Below are 16,207 nucleotides of genomic sequence, written 5' to 3' on the forward strand. Positions count from 1 at the left end.
CCAAAATGTTTTTTCCACTCCGCTGCTATGGCAAAAAAATATGCAATTAGATAATTGTTTGTACGCTTAGACCAAAGAACTATATATAGCACTGCCTTGCCAGGCATAGTGGCACACACCTTTCATCCCAGCTTGTAGGAGGCAGAAGCCAGGCAGATCACTGTGAGTTTGAGGCCAACCTGGTCTACATAATGAGTTCTGGTACAGCCAGAGCAACATAGTGAGACTCTGTCTCAACAAAACAGAGCAAACAAACAAATAAAGGAACTATAGTAAACTTCCTTAGGGGTGTCCATGATACTGTAGTTAGCTGTGTAAATAAGGCTCTTATTTGTTTGATTTTTACAAACCCGTGGAGGACTTAAAAGTGAAGTGTTATGTAATATGTGTGTGCATGTATGACCCCAAACCCTAAATATATAATATACATAATAATATATTATATATACCTACATACATGGGATTGATAGGTTCATTACTACATAGATAATTATAACTAGATATAATGCATGTATATATAAACTAGGAGCTAGAAGATAGAATAGATAGATAGATAAATATAGACAGACAGACAGACGGAGGCATACTGATGTTATGAGAAAAGAATGATAAATAGCAAGAACCATTGTTAACTTCTAGAAAAAGTTTTTATTACTGCCAAGTAGAGGCCTCTTATGGCCAGTGTAAGTAATAGGTTGATGGCGCTTGTCCTGGGCCTCCAATCAGATGATGCACAGGATGGGTGGTGAGGCAGGGCCAGGCAAATTCCATGTATGAGGAAGAAGCCACAGGAAGGAGGGAGTGGCATTCTGTAGGGGAAAATAATAACGGCATCAGATGGTACCCATCTCAGGGCCTCTTACTTCGGTCCAAGTCTTACCACAATGCAGGGCCAGCCAGATTTGGGCTGGAGTGGCATGGAGACTAATGGCAGAGCCAGTGGCAGGAAGAGTGAAGCTGGCAATGGGAGTAACACCATGCAGGGCTCAGGGGAGCTTGGATTTTCCCCCCACTAATTTATTCACTATGGGTGTGTGTGTGTGTGTGTGTGTGTGTGTGTGTGTGTGTGTGTTCAAATGCATTCCTGTACGTGCACAAGCAGTGGAGCTTGCCCCCCCCACACACACACATTAATTTATCCACTATTCGTGTGTTCAAATGCATTATTGCACAAACATGTGCCACAGCTCACAGGTGGAGCTCAGAGGACAACTTGTTGGAATCTCTCTCCACCATGTGAGCGTCTGGGTCAAACTCAGCTCATCAGGTTCAGTAAGGAGGGCTTTTACTTGCTGAGCCATCTCAGGCACCTGAGCCGGGCTTATTGATCCTGGAGACATCTCAGAGTCACTGAGGGGGAGAGCTGACACAATTGCCTAAGGGTATTCATACACACTCGGATCTCAACACCACTCCCTTTACCTCTGCAGGTGTCAGATCTACTATAGACTCCCCAGCCTCAGGAGCCATCCAGGAAGGAAGGAAGCTATTTCGAGAGATTCCTTTGGTATCCCCAACTGGAGAATCATGCCCTCCACAGAAAAGGAGCCAGCTCTCCCATCCCATACCCTGTAGGATTGAGACCTGTTCTTAATTCTTACCCCAGTAGGGTTGGAGACAGGCTTGGGATGTGGTGTCACTGGAACATCTGTCTGGTACTGCCCCCCAGCACAGCTGACAGAAGGAAGGATTCAATTGTTCCAGCACAGGCAGGGCTGCTGAGGGTACACTGCCAGGGGACTGCTAGAGAAAGCAAGAGGAGACCCTCAACTTCTAGCGAGCCTCCCTATTCCGAAAGCCTGGGTAATAGGACTGAATGACCCCTAAGACCACCTGCCTCACCCCCAGGCTGTGTCCTACACTCCAGAGGGTGCCATTCACATAGGCGTCCAGGGGATAGCACATTATAGAAATTCACTGTGAAGGCCTTGGCTGTCCATGGGTTTTACCCATGCCTTCACCAGAAATAGGAGAGGCCATGAGATATCAGTCTTCCCAGTTCATAAACTCCGCTCTCCTCTCAAGTACCTGTGCAGAGATGATCCCTGGAGAATCTTTTGGTACCATCAGGTCCTGAGAAGCACCTATAAGGTGAAGGTGAATCCACTCAGAGGAAGAAATAGGCATGGGGACCTGGGGTGTGGTAAAAGATAGAGGTTCCAAGAAAGGTTGCAACTTCTTGCAGAGTTTGGAAGGGCAAATTTCACAAACTTAGACCATCTTCTTCCCAAAACAGGGCCTTAGGAAACTAGAAATACTGATGTCCAAGGGATGATCCTGCAGACAGAGTAGCCCTTTAGAATAAGGTCTGTGTGTGCCTAGGATCTAGCACAGAGCCAGAATCATAAGGAATGCTATGTAAATATGGATGGATGGATGGATGGATGGATGGATGGATGGATGGATGGATGGATAGTCGGTGGATGGATGGATAGTTGGGTGGGTGGGTAGATGGATGGATAGATGGATAGTTGGGTGGGTGGGTAGATGGATGGATGGATGGATGGATGGATGGATGGATGGATGGATGGATGGTTGGGTGGATGGATGGGTGGGTGGGTGGGTGGGTGGATGGATGGATGGATGGATGGATGGATGGGGGGATGGATAAGTGTTACAAGCACAGAAATCACCTGGCATCTGTGTTTCCCATTTCAACTTCTCTTGTCTGCGCCATTTGGCTCTTCTGTTGGAAAACCAGACCTGAGAGAGAACAGGGACTGTTACTGACTGCGTTTTCAGTCACCTGGCACCAGTTGCTCTTACCGTGTGTCCCTTGCTTGGACTCAGAAAGTAGAGTCTCCCTCCATTCTGACACCCTCACCCACTGCTCAGGCCTTTCTTTGCTCTCTGTCTTTTTCCTCACCTAAAAGGCTCGGGTGGGGGAAAGAAGAGAGAGAAATTGGCAGGAAAGCAGGGAGGATTTCGTCTCTCTTTTTATTTTTTTTCAAACAAGTTTTTCCACCCTCTTGTTGCCATCTCTGCCTCCACAGACCTCAAGCCATGATCAGTACATTCTTCTCCTTTACTGTTTCCTCACACTGTGTTCCAGAGCTCACTCACCCTCACTGTGTCTTCAGGCAGAGAGGTGGCAGCAGCCAGCTTTCCACGGACAACTGAATCTGGATACTGCCCACGCTGGAACTCTGTAGGGACAGAGGCTCCCACAGTGAGGGTAAGGGAAGGAGTAAGGCTCCTTCCCACTCCCTACTTCTTAAAACCCTAAATAGCCCTTCTTCCCAAGGCCAAACCACCCACAGCCTGTACCCTTCAGCCTTTGCCCGTAAGTCTCAATGCCTAGCTGCTATAACAGAAGCTTCTTCCCCACTGTCTTCCCAAGCCCAGCACCTTTCTCCAGTGCCTCAGCTTGGCCCGGGGAGAAGATAGTCCGATTCCTGTGGCTGGTCCCCGGGTGGGGACCTCGGGGAGCCTCACAGTTACTGTGGGGACTAGGAAGAGCTGGAGCCAAAACAGCTGCAAAGGAGGACAATGTCTTATTGCCTTTGTGATGTTGACGTTCTGGTTGGTTAGACAGGGTCTCTTGCAGGGTAACAACAGGGGCACAGAAGCAGAGCAGAGGTAGTGGGGTATGAAGTTCCTTGGCAGTTGCTACTCAATGCACTCAGTAGCATGGCACTACTTAGGGAAAATAAAGTTGCTCCAGGTTTGAAGAACCTCATACAACATAGAGGAAGTCCTGAGAAGCTAAACAGGAAGCAGAGGAAGGGTATAAAAGGCCCAGCTTTTAGCAGAGACTGCGAATCCAGGAGTTAGGGGATACAGGTTCTGTCCAAGATGTGCCACCAATTGGCTGGTGACTGAGCAAGTAATTTCATTTTCCTGAATTTCCATATCCTACCAAGAGAGAATAATGGCACGTGCTAGACCCTTTAAGGATCGTTGAGAGGGTGATTCACAAAACAATAAGAACTCCTGATTGGCAGAAAGAAGAGCTATAAAATGCTAAGAAAGTTGGCTCCGATTATCTCTGGCAACAACTCGAAGACCCACCTGGAGATCTAAGTTGTGTCCAGTGTAACCTCTGGTCTTCCTGTAGTGCCCGAAGGACTCGATTGATAGAGGATACCTGGGGATGTTGGGGTACACATTGGGAAGGTGGTATATAGACCTAAGGTTGCATCCTATAGAGATCTTTTCCCTCTACTCACCATTCCCAAAAGTAGCAGCTCAACGCTCTCCCCATACTTCCTCCTCAGCTCCCTGACCACCACATTTCCAGCTTCCCTTAACTCCAGCCTGAGATACCCAAATTGCCAAGGAAAGGGGGATCTTCCCCCCAGACAGTTCACCTGCAAACCCCAGAGTAAGGAGAGGGCACTTACACTGGGAGCCTTGTCCTGGGTACAAAGCCCTTCAGCACAAAGCTGGCGTTGGATCTCCCAGGCAAAAAGAGCTGGATACTCATCCTTTAGCTGGGCAATTCGAGCCACCACAGCAGGTGTGGCCAGACGTGGTTTGCTTCCCCCAATACCCTTGGGTTCCAAGACTCCTGTGCGGTAGTAGCGTCCTAGGATCTTACTCACACAGCCGTTAGATACCTGAGTGAGGTGAGAAGTAAGAACAGGACACAGATGACATGAAGGGCAGAAGGAAGTTGAGCCTTCCTGGGACAAAAGGAGGCTACAAGGCAAAGTGAGCTTTACTGAACTAAGCCATGGAGTTAAGAGGTTCATCTCAGGGCTGGAGAGATGGCTCAGAGGTTAAGAGCACTGACTACTCTTCCAGAGGTCCTGAGTTCAATTCCCAGCAACCACATGATGGTTCACAACCATCTGTAATGAGATCTGATGACCTCTTCTGGCCATGCAGAAAGCTGCATGATATATACATAATAAATAAATAAATAAATAAATAAATAAATAAATAAATAAATATTTTTTATAAAAAAAAAAACAAAGAGGTTCATCTCATCTTTGGGCACCTAAAACTCCCCTTCCCCACCTCCATGAGGGTCTTCTAGGAGGAAACCCTGGGTGCCCAAACCCAAGTTGCTGCTTTAAGACAGGTCCTTGATGCCTGATTCTTGTTTCCCTCACTGGGTCATGGGTTTGGCATTACCTTAAGGCTCCGTGAGATGTCACAGGGTCGCATCCCTCTTATCGCTAGCTGCACAATCTGCTGTCGGGTGTCCAGTGGAAGGGGCCGGCCATTCACAAAGAGTCCCCCCAGCTGATTCACACTGCTGAGACCTGGGTATGAGAGGTAAGCTTCAGCATGCTGCCTCTGACCCACACACCTTTGTAGAAGGTCTCTCTGGTCTTGCAGCTTGGCCCATACACCATACATTATGTCCTTTTTTTGAGACTGTGTCCACCTTTTCCCAGGGTCCCCAAAACAAACTACTTTTTGGGGGGCTGGTTATCTCCTAATCCAAAGGTAGCAGAGTAGAGCATTGAGGGAGAAACTGGAGAAAAATTAGCTTAGAGCTCTGGCAAAGGACAAATGGCATTGTGTTGGTGGGAGCCAAGACCCAAGGGCAGTATTCTATCTCTGACCCTTCTATACTCTTCCAACTTCTCCCAGACCTCTTACCGTCCTGCTGCATGCTTCACACTGGTATTCCTCACAGAAGGACAGAAAGCCAACTGGCAAGCTGCAAAGGGGTGCTCCTCCTAGAAGTTTTTCTTTGGGGCTGGTTCTGTAACAATAGAGGGTTATGTGTGGCCTCTTGAAATGGTCATAGGATAGAATGTCTGTGACAGAGGGTCCGTAGGCTGGCTAACACTAAAACACTAACATACTCTTTTTTTTTTTTTTTTTGGTTCTTTTTTTCGGAGCTGGGGACCGAACCCAGGGCCTTGCGCTTCCTAGGTAAGCGCTCTACCACTGAGCTAAATCCCCAGCCCCACACTAACATACTCTTAAGTTCTTATGTACTGACATCACAGGGTCAGTTGAAGACTGAATCTTTTTTCATATCCTGATAAGGGAGAGTAGAAACTAATTTCCCACATATCTGTTAAAGAGGGGATAAAGAGCAGAAGACACCATCCTTCTCAGTACTCAGGATTTTTCTTCCCCAAGTGGACAACTTGACATCTGGCCCATCATAAGCCTTCTCCGTGCTCGGTTGACCTGCTCAAGCAAGAGACTCTAGTTCTCTAGTTCAGGTTTCACAATTGGACAGTCCTGGGTTCAGGTCTCCCAAGTACCAGTCAAGCACTTTCTTCAAAGCACTTCAAAGAGATCCAGACCCTTGTTTTCTGGGTTCTCCAGGAAGCTCTTGGGGGAGGATTTGGGGTTCAGCTCTACCTCAGGTTCCAGGCATTGGTCCCACACGTTGGAAAGAGGCACATAAAACCTGAGGAGATGACTTCTCCTAGGAGACACACCTCCTAGCAGCTTCTAAAGTCACTGGCGCTGTTGATTCTTTTGAGCATTGAAGAAGTCTAGATACCATGGTGAAATTCATTCTTTCAATGGCATTGCATATTTTACTGACATACCCTGACAGCATTTTGGAAGGAAGGGATGCTGTCTGCTTATGGGAGCAGAAGCCATCTTGAGCACAAGAGAGTCTGCGCAGCAACAGTCACAGTCATGTCTCTTCTGCTTTCCTCAGCAACTAAGAGGAGTTGATGCTGCCTCCCTTTCATGCCTGGAGTCTTGGCAGAGCTGAGGTAGCTCCAGGGAGCAGCTTTGCCCATGGAACTTTCCTAAAATAACCACGCTGTCTTGGCTCAGTTAACTCAACAGCAACTACTTAGTGAATAGGGCATTAAACACAAGAGCACTTGTTTGTTCGGAAAGAAGTGAGAAAGAAAGAAAAGGACAGAGGCAAGCTAAGCGTGTGGAGCGTGTACAGTTAAGTTATGCCCAGAGAGGGAACAGGGTTAGAACATCAGCCAAACCTGAATCCTTGATAGAACTCTACCCTTTTCAATGGAGATTACAATGTACTAGAAAGAGGAACGAATCAGGAGTGAAACACCAAGAATCCAGAGCCCACGGAATCTAGTGCTTAAAGTATCCTTTGTCTGTTTGTGTAGAGACATGCCCATTTAATCTCCTAGCGTCCCAGAAACTCAGTAAGAAAGCTGAAATCTTTATGCTAAGAAGAAAAATGAAGGCGTAGATAGATTTAGGTTAACCTAAACCAAGAACCACCCTCTCAGAGAATAAAACTCAAGGTTCAGAAGCCAGCTCCTGACTAGAGGTAAACATTACTGGCTCCTAAGCATGAGATTCTGTTTCTCATATTCCCATTCCTGCTTTGTACTTGAGCAGTGGCCATTTAAGAAATAGAGAGGAGAAGGGTTGCGCTGGGAATGCAAAGGGTAGGGGATGGGAGCTTAAACTATCAGCTTAGCCCTGAATCCTTCACAAGAGTTTATCTTCCCAAGTAACCAAGGGTTATTGCGGAACACAGGTTCAATATCCAAATCTAAAACAACAAACAGAAAACCTCCAAAGCATACCCTAACACACAAACAGAAAACCCTGTTCCCAATAGCCTCCCACATGGTATCAGTATTTGTGATAAGTCGTCAGAAAAAAATACCTAACACTCAACAGATGAGAAAGTAGGTTAAGGAGTTGAAAGGGCAGGAAAGTGCATAGCTGTAAAGACAGAGGTGGGAGAAAGTTGAGTTTGGCCACACAAAGACATGGAGATAGAATGGGAGACAGAGCAGACAATGAGCCTGCTGGTGCACTACCTGGGTGGAGGAAAAGAGGTGGGAATTCCAGGAAAAGGTCTCAGGGTCCTGTGCAGGCTCCAGGGGTTGCTGGTGGTCTGGTCTCGTAACAGCCTCCACTCTGCTTCTGCTTCTGTCCTTCCAGGGGGTCCAGAGCTTCACAGAGCCTGTTCACAGGAGCAGAGGGCAGCTTTCTGGGAGTAGCCAGTGATGTCACAGGCCACGAGCAGAGGAGGAGGGAAGTGTGCATGGGGCTGGCTGACACTGGCCCTGAGGCAGGGCAACCCACAGTCAGTGACCCACTGTGTCCTTCTGTGAGGCTTCAGAGTCCACCTTGTGTCCATCTACCCTGAAGCATTCTCAGACAGGCTCTCTCAATCCAGAATGTACTCAAGCATGGGCCAGAATTCTCAGAAAGAGTGAGGAACATGGAAGATGAAGAATTTCAGACTACATACCCAAAGTTTCCCATGCATCAAAACACAAAAGAATATTCCAAAAGTACTGATACAGTTTCCCAGCCATAATGCATATGTCTGAGCTTTTAAGTCAACCCCCAAGTTCACGTGTGTGTTATTACAAAAGATAAATGATGTATAACCAGATTGAGTACTGGCTGAATTGGCTTCTAGAACCTCAGGAGGAGAGCGGATGGAGAAGAGTGCGTCACATAAATCAGTTGTCTCCAGAGAGGATCCCCACCGAGTCTTCTGTTGATTCCTTGACTGAAATGACACAAAGGGCGAATCCTTGCCTGGAAATAGGGCCATTCTGAACTTCAGGACACCAAGAGTGGGAGGAGTTGGTGGGAATTCGTGTCTGAGGATGACTAGAAATGCATGCTTCTAAGGACACACAATCTAGACTTTTCTCTTTCATCTCTGACTATTTTCAGACTCCATTTTACTGGGGATTTGGTATGTTTAGATTAAATAAAAGATGATGCTACTGTTCCCACAAAAGACACCACAGATTGTCTGGGTCATTGCAAGGGTGAGAAAACCAGTGGCTGAGTAGGGTGGGGTACTGGAAATGAGCACAGACCTCAGTGTTTGGAAACCTTGTTGCTATTGCAGTCGTGGGTAAATAGATCCTTGTAAGGGTGTGAAGGAGTAGATATGCGACGCCTTGTGCGTCCATTTTATATTTCAGAATCTGTAACTCAGTCACAGAAGTGAGGTTCAAGTAGGCAACCCTGATTTATTGGGGGCGTTAAGAATAGACCTAGCAGTCAGAGAAGAGAACAGTAGCTCTCATTGGTAAATGTTTTGGGTTTGGTAATAGAGACGTGGGTATTGAACATGAACTTGGATCTTGGAGTTGGAAACTTGTCTTCCAAAGCCAAATGTATCACAAAAATGAGTCTTCAGTCTTACCCTGACACATACTCCACTCCCCTTCCCATCTGCTCCAGCATCTTCAAGCTGAACCTGAGCGCTGGCGCAGAGGGAAGACTGCAACAGATAGTTTCAGCACCATGGGCAGGACAGCACAGGGCCCTAGTGCAAGGAGAGCCCTTCCACCAGGGGTAGCTGGGGGCTGCTTAGCTGTGTCTGGTGAAAGAAGGTCCCGAAGAAGAGGGTAACCCCGCTCTCGGTAGCCTTTTCCTGCCTTATTCCTTTCTCTGGATCTGTCCTTGCATCTTGAAGCTCAAGGCTCATACCCTGAGCGTCTTTTCTTATAGACAGCTGCCTGAGGGTGTAGGTAGGGGTGTCAAGGGGGGAGAAAAGACAAACCCTGGCAGATGGTGGTGGCAGCGATTTCCCCCATAAACTACCCTCTCGCTTAGTCTTTACAACAGGCTCTTGGGTCTGAACAAACAGAAGCTTTCGACCCAGAGGTGATAGGGAGAGGAAAAAAGGGGAAAGGGCCCTGGCGGGGGGCCTAGCAAGCCCAAAGGCTCAGTCGCTCAGCCCTCTGCCCAACGCGCCAGACTGTTTGAGGAGCAAATATCTGCCTTCACTGTCTGACTCTCCCAACTGCCCCCACCGGGTTTGGGGCTAATTGTCCCTCATTAGCTGGGCCCAGCCCCCAGGCTGCTGCCAGCCCCCGCCATCTGCTCACAATTATACATTAACTCAGAGGTCTTGTCGCACGCCAGCCAGGCTGTGCGCCCCTCTCCTGGGCCAGCCAAGGCCATTCCACCTCCTTCCTCACCTGGATGTAGAACCTGGATCGATGGCTCCTGCCTTTGGGGAGCCCCTGGTCTAGGGGCCTGTGACTGCAATAAAAGTTCTATCCTTAGTAGTGGTGGCTGAAGTTCCTCCCTGCTTTCCTCGTGATGCCAAAAGGCGAGCTAACCCGTGCGTAAAGCTGGAAAGGGCTGGGCGCGGCAGGCGCACCGGCCCGCTGACTTTGTCTGGCAACTCCCTGGGAGCTCTTGGCATCTTTTGGAGGAGGTGATGCCAGTTTCAGCCTGTTTCGCCTCTCCCTTTGTGTAGGCTATAGAGTCGTGGTCCTCATCTTCCCTTTCTAAAAAGAGTCTCATCTCCTGCCAGCCCTTAACTTTTCAGAGCGCACGCGCCACAAATCCAAAATCACTCTCCTACATCTGGCACCTCCCACTTTAAAATAAAAGCGGTTCTTTTGCTACAAAAGTATAGGGATTCTTCGAATTTCCTGGATCTTTCTGAACGAGGGAGTCGCGCTAAAGTGGCATTCTCCACCTCACAAAATTTCGTGCAGTCATTCTATTCCCCTAGACATGATTTCCTTCCAGTATCAGAGCTCAGTCCGCTGACAAACCCTTGCGCTGTTCAGTTTAGATTGTACACGGCCAGGGTCCCTCCCTCTGCTCGCCCCAGAAAGGTAGTGAAAAGCGCACCCTTCATCCCGTTTTGGAGTAGAAGCGCAGGGGGAAAAAATCTTTCCTCTGTTCTTTTTCTCAAAGAGCTCTTAATCTCTGAGCTCCTGCCTGACCCAAGTTTATTACAGGACTAGGGCGGGTCGGGTAGGGTGGTGAGTCTGCACTTCCCCAAGACGAATCGGGAAGTTCAGAGAGACTAGAGCTACCAGCATAAGGAGAGACCACGAAGCTCACTGGGTGTGAAAGAAGGATCTAGAGCTACCAAGTCAAACACGGGGCCAGCAATCACACTAGAATCAAAGGGTGACATTGTGCCAGCCACCAGCCCTGCAAAGTGGGAAGGGGCTGGGTAGGCACTGGGATTCCCTGGGAATCGCTAACGCTGCGCTCGCCCCATTCTGCCTCACTTTGTCTGGGACCGAGGCCCTACAGACACAGTAAGTTTGACAGAGAATTGGCATACACTCCACATCCACTTCCCCGGCCAGCGTGTTGCGTTAATGTGGTGCATACGTTATAGTCAATAGACAATTTTGACGCTATCGCTTACTGAAGGCCATACTCAATTCGGATTTCCTCACTTCTTCAGGAGCCCATCACATTTGTCATCCCTTCTCCTTCAGTTCCCCTTGGAAACTTTTCAGTTCTTTCTGTTTTTAATAATTGGAATGGTTTTAAAGAATCATGTATTTTATACATCAGAAACCGCTTCTAATTTATTTTTCTACTATGTAAAAGCATAAAAACCACACATACTTATTAAGGGGTATCCTGTGATGTCTGATACATGTATCCATTGCATAATTTTAAAATCAGCTTAAACACATCTCCTTAAACACTTAACATTTCCTCATGGTGAAGACATTTGAAATCCTCTCTTCTAGCTCTTAAAAAATATGCATTACTTTATACACAGAACTGTCCAATAGTGGCAATTCAGATCTGGTCACTGTAACTAAGTCCCCCTTGATTAACCTCTTGCCAGTTGTTCCTTTCCTGGTATCTTTCTAATATGCTGTTTCTTGTTTTGTTTGTTTTGTTGTTATGTTTTAGTTTTAGTTTTTGCCTTTAAGACAAAGTCTTACGTAGCCCAAGCTGGCCACAAACTGAAGTATAGCCCCAAGTAATGTTGAGCCTCTAGTACTCCTGCCTCCGCCTCCCTGGTGTGAGACTACAGGCATTCACAGCTGGCTAGCTCAGCCATGTCAGATGGCTGGACTAGGCTGGTGGGTTCAGGAGTTGAAGGTCACAGAGGTACAGGGATGTTGCTATCGTATGGAATTAGTGGTGCCTAGGCTGACGTGGTTTGTAGCTGTTGAGGTTGACCCTGATCATCTAGCTGAAGGGATGTGTGTAAGTTCTGTCTCCCTGTTATGTCTCCTACATTCCACACAGTACTTTTCTGAAGGAAGCTGTTGGGGTGTGAGTCCTATTTAACGATAGGAAGTTATGTTTGTTTGCCTAAGAACACGATAATCCACATAGTCAAGTTGAACTTCTCCTGTGAAAATTTGTGTCTTCTCTTACTTATGTGCTCAATAATTTATTTGCTGAATAGAATTTGTAGTGTCAGTATGGATTTATAAGAAAATGTACTTTATTCTTTAGGGCATAATTAAATCTATTACTCAGTTTTGCTGCTCAATTTGCTCCAGGGCTGTCCATCATGACCGTGTTCCCTTCAGCATGCCCTCACTGGCCAAACCCACATAGAGTTTGTGTGGTTTCTGTTCAGGGGACTTTGTGGCAGTGTTCCATGGCTCTCTGACACTGAAACATGCTCCAAGCTTTTCTCCTCTGTTTCCCACTCCTAGAAACAGTAGTTTCTCCAAGGACTCTGGTCCTTTTATTAGGCAATGGTATGAGATACCAAAACCTGGGCACCAGTGTTTTAGCTGCTACTGGGGTGTCATTGCTTCTAATGCATATGTTTCTATATGTAAGCATCTGAATCTACAGTAAAACATAGTGTTGCTAACTGTGATTCATAATTACAGGAAATATTTTAATTTTACCCATATTTACCTGTACAATCTAATCCACCATCTATGTACCAATCTTTCCAATTCAAGTATACATTGTTATAGTAACAGAATGGTTAACACGAACCAGCCTTGGGCAACATTTTATTCACTAGAATTGGGCAACATTTTATCAACTAGAGTACAGTGCTTATTTACCAATAGTTATTTCAGTGCTTGAGTTTGTTTCTAGGGACCCACTTATGCTAGATAAACTCTCCATCACTGTTCTACATCTCCATCCAGCCTCCGTACGAATACTCTCACCTTTAATTTTTAGACCCTGCCACGCCCAAAGTTATCTAAAGCCACACCTTTACTACTATCCCTTCTGTGGGTTGCTTCATAGATGTACAGTGCGGCTGGTTTGCTTCGACACACTCTGCATTTCTTGTTAAAAGCTTCTTATTGTTAAATTTATGTGACTTTTGAAATTGCACACATTAGGGCTTACTGTTTATGCTGTAACGCTCTGTAGATGCCAGATTGAGCCATATTGTATATCCACAGTTATATCATCATAGAATACTAGACTCGTGGGTTGGGGATTTAGCTTAGTGGTAGAGCGCTTGCCTAGCAAGCGCAAGGTCCTGGGTTCGGTCCCCAGCTCCGAAAAAAAGAGAAAAAAAAAAAGAATACTAGACTCGCTATCTAAGGATTACTGTCACACCAAGTTCAACCTTTCTTCTTTCCTTAAGCCCTTGGTAAACACTAAACTTTTTCATCATAATTATAGTTTTGTTTTTCCCAGAATAGCATACGATGGAATCACAGGATATGTCTGTCACCTTTTCATTTGCATATATGTATTTAAAATTCATCTGTGTCTATCCATATCCTGATTACTCTCTTTATTTCTTAATACTATGATATTGTATGGATGAACCACAGTTTACCTGTTCACCAGTAAGGGACAGTGTATAGTTTTAGCAATTGTAAATTGGGCTATGGTAAGCATTTATGTGTAGGTTTTGGTATGAACACAAATTTTCAACACAGAAGGAGACGGTTCTCAGTTTTGGAAAAACACTGCCAAAGTGTGTTCTCCTGTTTCCACACCATTTAATGCCCTCAGCAAGAGCAGAGGATGGCTCTGTTGCTTTGTATCCTTGCCAATACTCCCTGCCATGGTCTGTATTGTCTGTCTGTTTGTCTGTTTGCTTGTCTGTTTGTTTTTAGACAGGGACTCTCTATTTTGTAGCTCTGGCTGTCCTGGAATTCCCTTTGTAGACCAGACTAGACTTGAACTCACAGAGATCCATCTGTATCTTTCACCCCAGTTCTGGGACTAAAGGCATGCACTACTGAGCCCGGCTTTTGTGGTACTTCTTTTTTTCTTTTGTTGTGTTGTTTTGGCTGTTGGTCTGTCTCAGTATGTAACCTGGGTAGCCTGGAACCCAGATATCTGGGCCTGACTTTGCCTCCTGGAAGCTGGAATTAAATATGTACGCCACCAACAACTAGCTCTTTTTGCTTTTTCGAGAGAGGTTCTGAGGAAGTCCAGGTTTGCTTGAAATTTACTAAGTAGCCAGATGATGACCTTGAGCTCCTAATTCTCTTGCTTCCACCTCCCAAGTGTCGGGACTGCAGGGTCAACCACCACTGCCCGTTAAGAGGTTTTATAGTTTTGCATTTAACATTTAGGTTCATGGTCAATTTTGAGTTGACATTTGTGAACTGTGTAGCTTCTGCCTATGTTGATTTTTAAATATATTCTAACGGTTCCAATTTGTCGAAAAGTCTCTTTTCTCCATTGAACTGCCTTCGCTCCTCGATCGAGAGTATTTAACTGGGGCTGGAGAGATGGCTCAGCAGTTAAGAGCACTTGCTCTTGCAGAAGACCTGGGTCTAATTCCTAGCATCCCCATGGCAACTCATAACCATCCATAACTCCAGCTGCAGGGGATCCAATGCCCTATTCTGACTTCTGTGGGTACCATCAGACAGATAATACACAGACATACATGAGAGTAAAATACTCATACTCATAATAAAATTTAAAAAATCTAAAAAAAGTAAAAAACGAATATTGGACAATGCCGGTATGGATTTATCTCTGTGTTATTGATTCTGCGTGATTGATCTATGCCTCTGTCCGCTCACTAATGCCACGCTCTCTTTGTTAAGCTTTAAAGTAAGTGTTAAGTTGAGGATGTGAGTTAGCCAGCTTTATACTTCTCCGTCCATATTGTGTTGAATAATCTATGTGGTTTTAACTTTTTTTTTTTTTTTGGTTCTTTTTTTCGGAGCTGGGGACCGAACCCAGGGCCTTGGGCTTCCTAGGTAAGCGCTCTACCACTGAGCTAAATCCCCAGCCCCTGGTTTTAACTTTTTAAAAATTAAGTGTGTGTGTGTGTGTGTGTGTGTGTGTGTGTGTGTGTGTGTGTAGTGTATAGTGTATGGTAGTGGTCGTGTGCCCACGCTATGGCACATATGCTGGAGTAAGAGGACAATGTACTGGAGTTGCTTTTCTCCTTCCACTGTGTGGGTCCTAGGGATCAAATTCAGGTCATCAGACTCGATGCTCTTACTATCTTGCTGCACCTAACTATAGACTTTAATCAGTATGTCAATCTCTGTAAAATAGTTCACTGCAGTTTTGATTAAGATTTTATTGACTCGATAGAGCAAGTTGGGGGAAATGGACGGTTTAACACTACTGGGTTTTCCAATCCATTAATATTGATTACCTATTCAGTTATTCAGATTTTTTTTGACCGATTAACCAGTGCTTAGTTTTTCCTCTCATAGATCCAGTACCTATGTTTTTAGACTTATATCTTCATATTTTACTTTTTTTTGGGTCTTTATTTTGGCAGGTAGAATTTTTTTATTTCAAATTCTCATAATCTACTATTGGCATAAAGGAAAGCAATTCACCTTTGACTATTAGCCTTGTATCCTGAGACCTCGCTATACTCATTTATTAATTCCAAGAAGTATAGACAGCCATACTGGAGCCAATATCGTGTAACTCTGGGAAGTGATTGTCTAATGCTTTGAACTTTAACACCTGGAAGTCATGCCTCTCATGAACAAGGTCAGCTTTTTTTCCCTCTTTCCAAGCTGTATCTTTGTAGTCTCTTCTTGTCTCACTAAGTAAGACTTTTGACATGACTAGGGTTGAAATACTGAGATAGAACCTCAGTGGCCGGTCCTCGGCCTTGGGATTTCTTTCCTGTATGAAGTATCCAAGCAGTAGGGCTGCTTTGCTTCTCAATCTTCTGAACCCTCTCCCTGCTCTGCTGTATATTCCTGTGCAAGCCTTTACCCTATCAGATGAGCCAGGAGAGCCAGTCTCCTTCTCACTACACTCTAATCAGAGCCTTTCTCTTTTACATCTTAAATTTATCACTAGCATGCACGTGTATACGTGTGTGAGCACATATGTGCATGCATAGGGGGGCACATTTTACGTTTTGAAGCAGCTTCAGGTTCTTAGCAGAGTTGAGATGAGGGCCCAGGGATTCTTTTCACATTTGCACCTCCATATACACCTCCTTCTCCATTATCAATATCTCCCACTAGAATGGTATATTTATTACAGCTGATCAGCCTGTAGACATATTGGAGATTTTGAACCACTGAGGAAATTCACCTCTTTAGTTTTCTGAGGTTGGTGGTTGTTTTGTTGTTGTTGTCTTTTTTCATGGATGGGTATTGGATTTTATTAAATGCTTTTCCTATTTCGACTGATATAATGATATGATTTCTTCACTAGC

At 45.6% G+C, this 16,207-nt stretch overlaps 1 protein-coding gene across 3 annotated transcripts; it reads right to left on the reverse strand.

Annotated features, from left to right (window-relative positions):
• Positions 1-628: 628 nt before the first annotated feature.
• Positions 629-9,021, reverse strand: Pax4 (paired box 4). 3 transcript variants are annotated; one of them, XM_006236232.5, is made up of 11 exons: positions 7,680-9,021; positions 5,554-5,659; positions 5,080-5,210; positions 4,344-4,559; positions 4,012-4,087; positions 3,349-3,474; positions 3,064-3,146; positions 2,634-2,703; positions 2,029-2,084; positions 1,602-1,743; positions 629-809 (listed from the first exon to the last, which is right to left on the reverse strand). In XM_006236232.5, the coding sequence occupies exons 2-11, from the start codon at positions 5,564-5,566 to the stop codon at positions 673-675; spliced, it is 1,050 nt and encodes a 349-aa protein (XP_006236294.1). In that variant the 5' UTR covers positions 5,567-5,659; positions 7,680-9,021; the 3' UTR covers positions 629-672. The 3 variants fall into 3 exon arrangements, with proteins under 3 accessions (XP_006236294.1, XP_063142832.1, NP_113987.1); NM_031799.1 differs by lacking the exon at positions 7,680-9,021 and having other exon boundaries at positions 670-809; positions 5,554-5,614; XM_063286762.1 differs by lacking the exons at positions 3,349-3,474; positions 7,680-9,021 and having other exon boundaries at positions 5,554-5,662.
• Between the last annotated feature and the right edge of the window lie 7,186 nt (positions 9,022-16,207).

This window comes from Rattus norvegicus, chromosome 4 (assembly GCF_036323735.1).
Source record: "Rattus norvegicus strain BN/NHsdMcwi chromosome 4, GRCr8, whole genome shotgun sequence".
In the NCBI taxonomy this organism is placed as follows: domain Eukaryota; kingdom Metazoa; phylum Chordata; class Mammalia; order Rodentia; family Muridae; genus Rattus; species Rattus norvegicus.

Excerpts from the sequence above, each read along its gene's own strand:
- Pax4 (XM_006236232.5), bottom strand. Across the intron at positions 4,088-4,343 it reads CCCAGGACAAGGCTCCCAGT|GTATCCTCTATCAATCGAGT; the intron begins GTAAGTGCCCTC and ends CAACATCCCCAG. Across the intron at positions 810-1,601 it reads CTGTCTCCAACCCTACTGGG|AATGCCACTCCCTCCTTCCT; the intron begins GTAAGAATTAAG and ends TTTCCCCTACAG.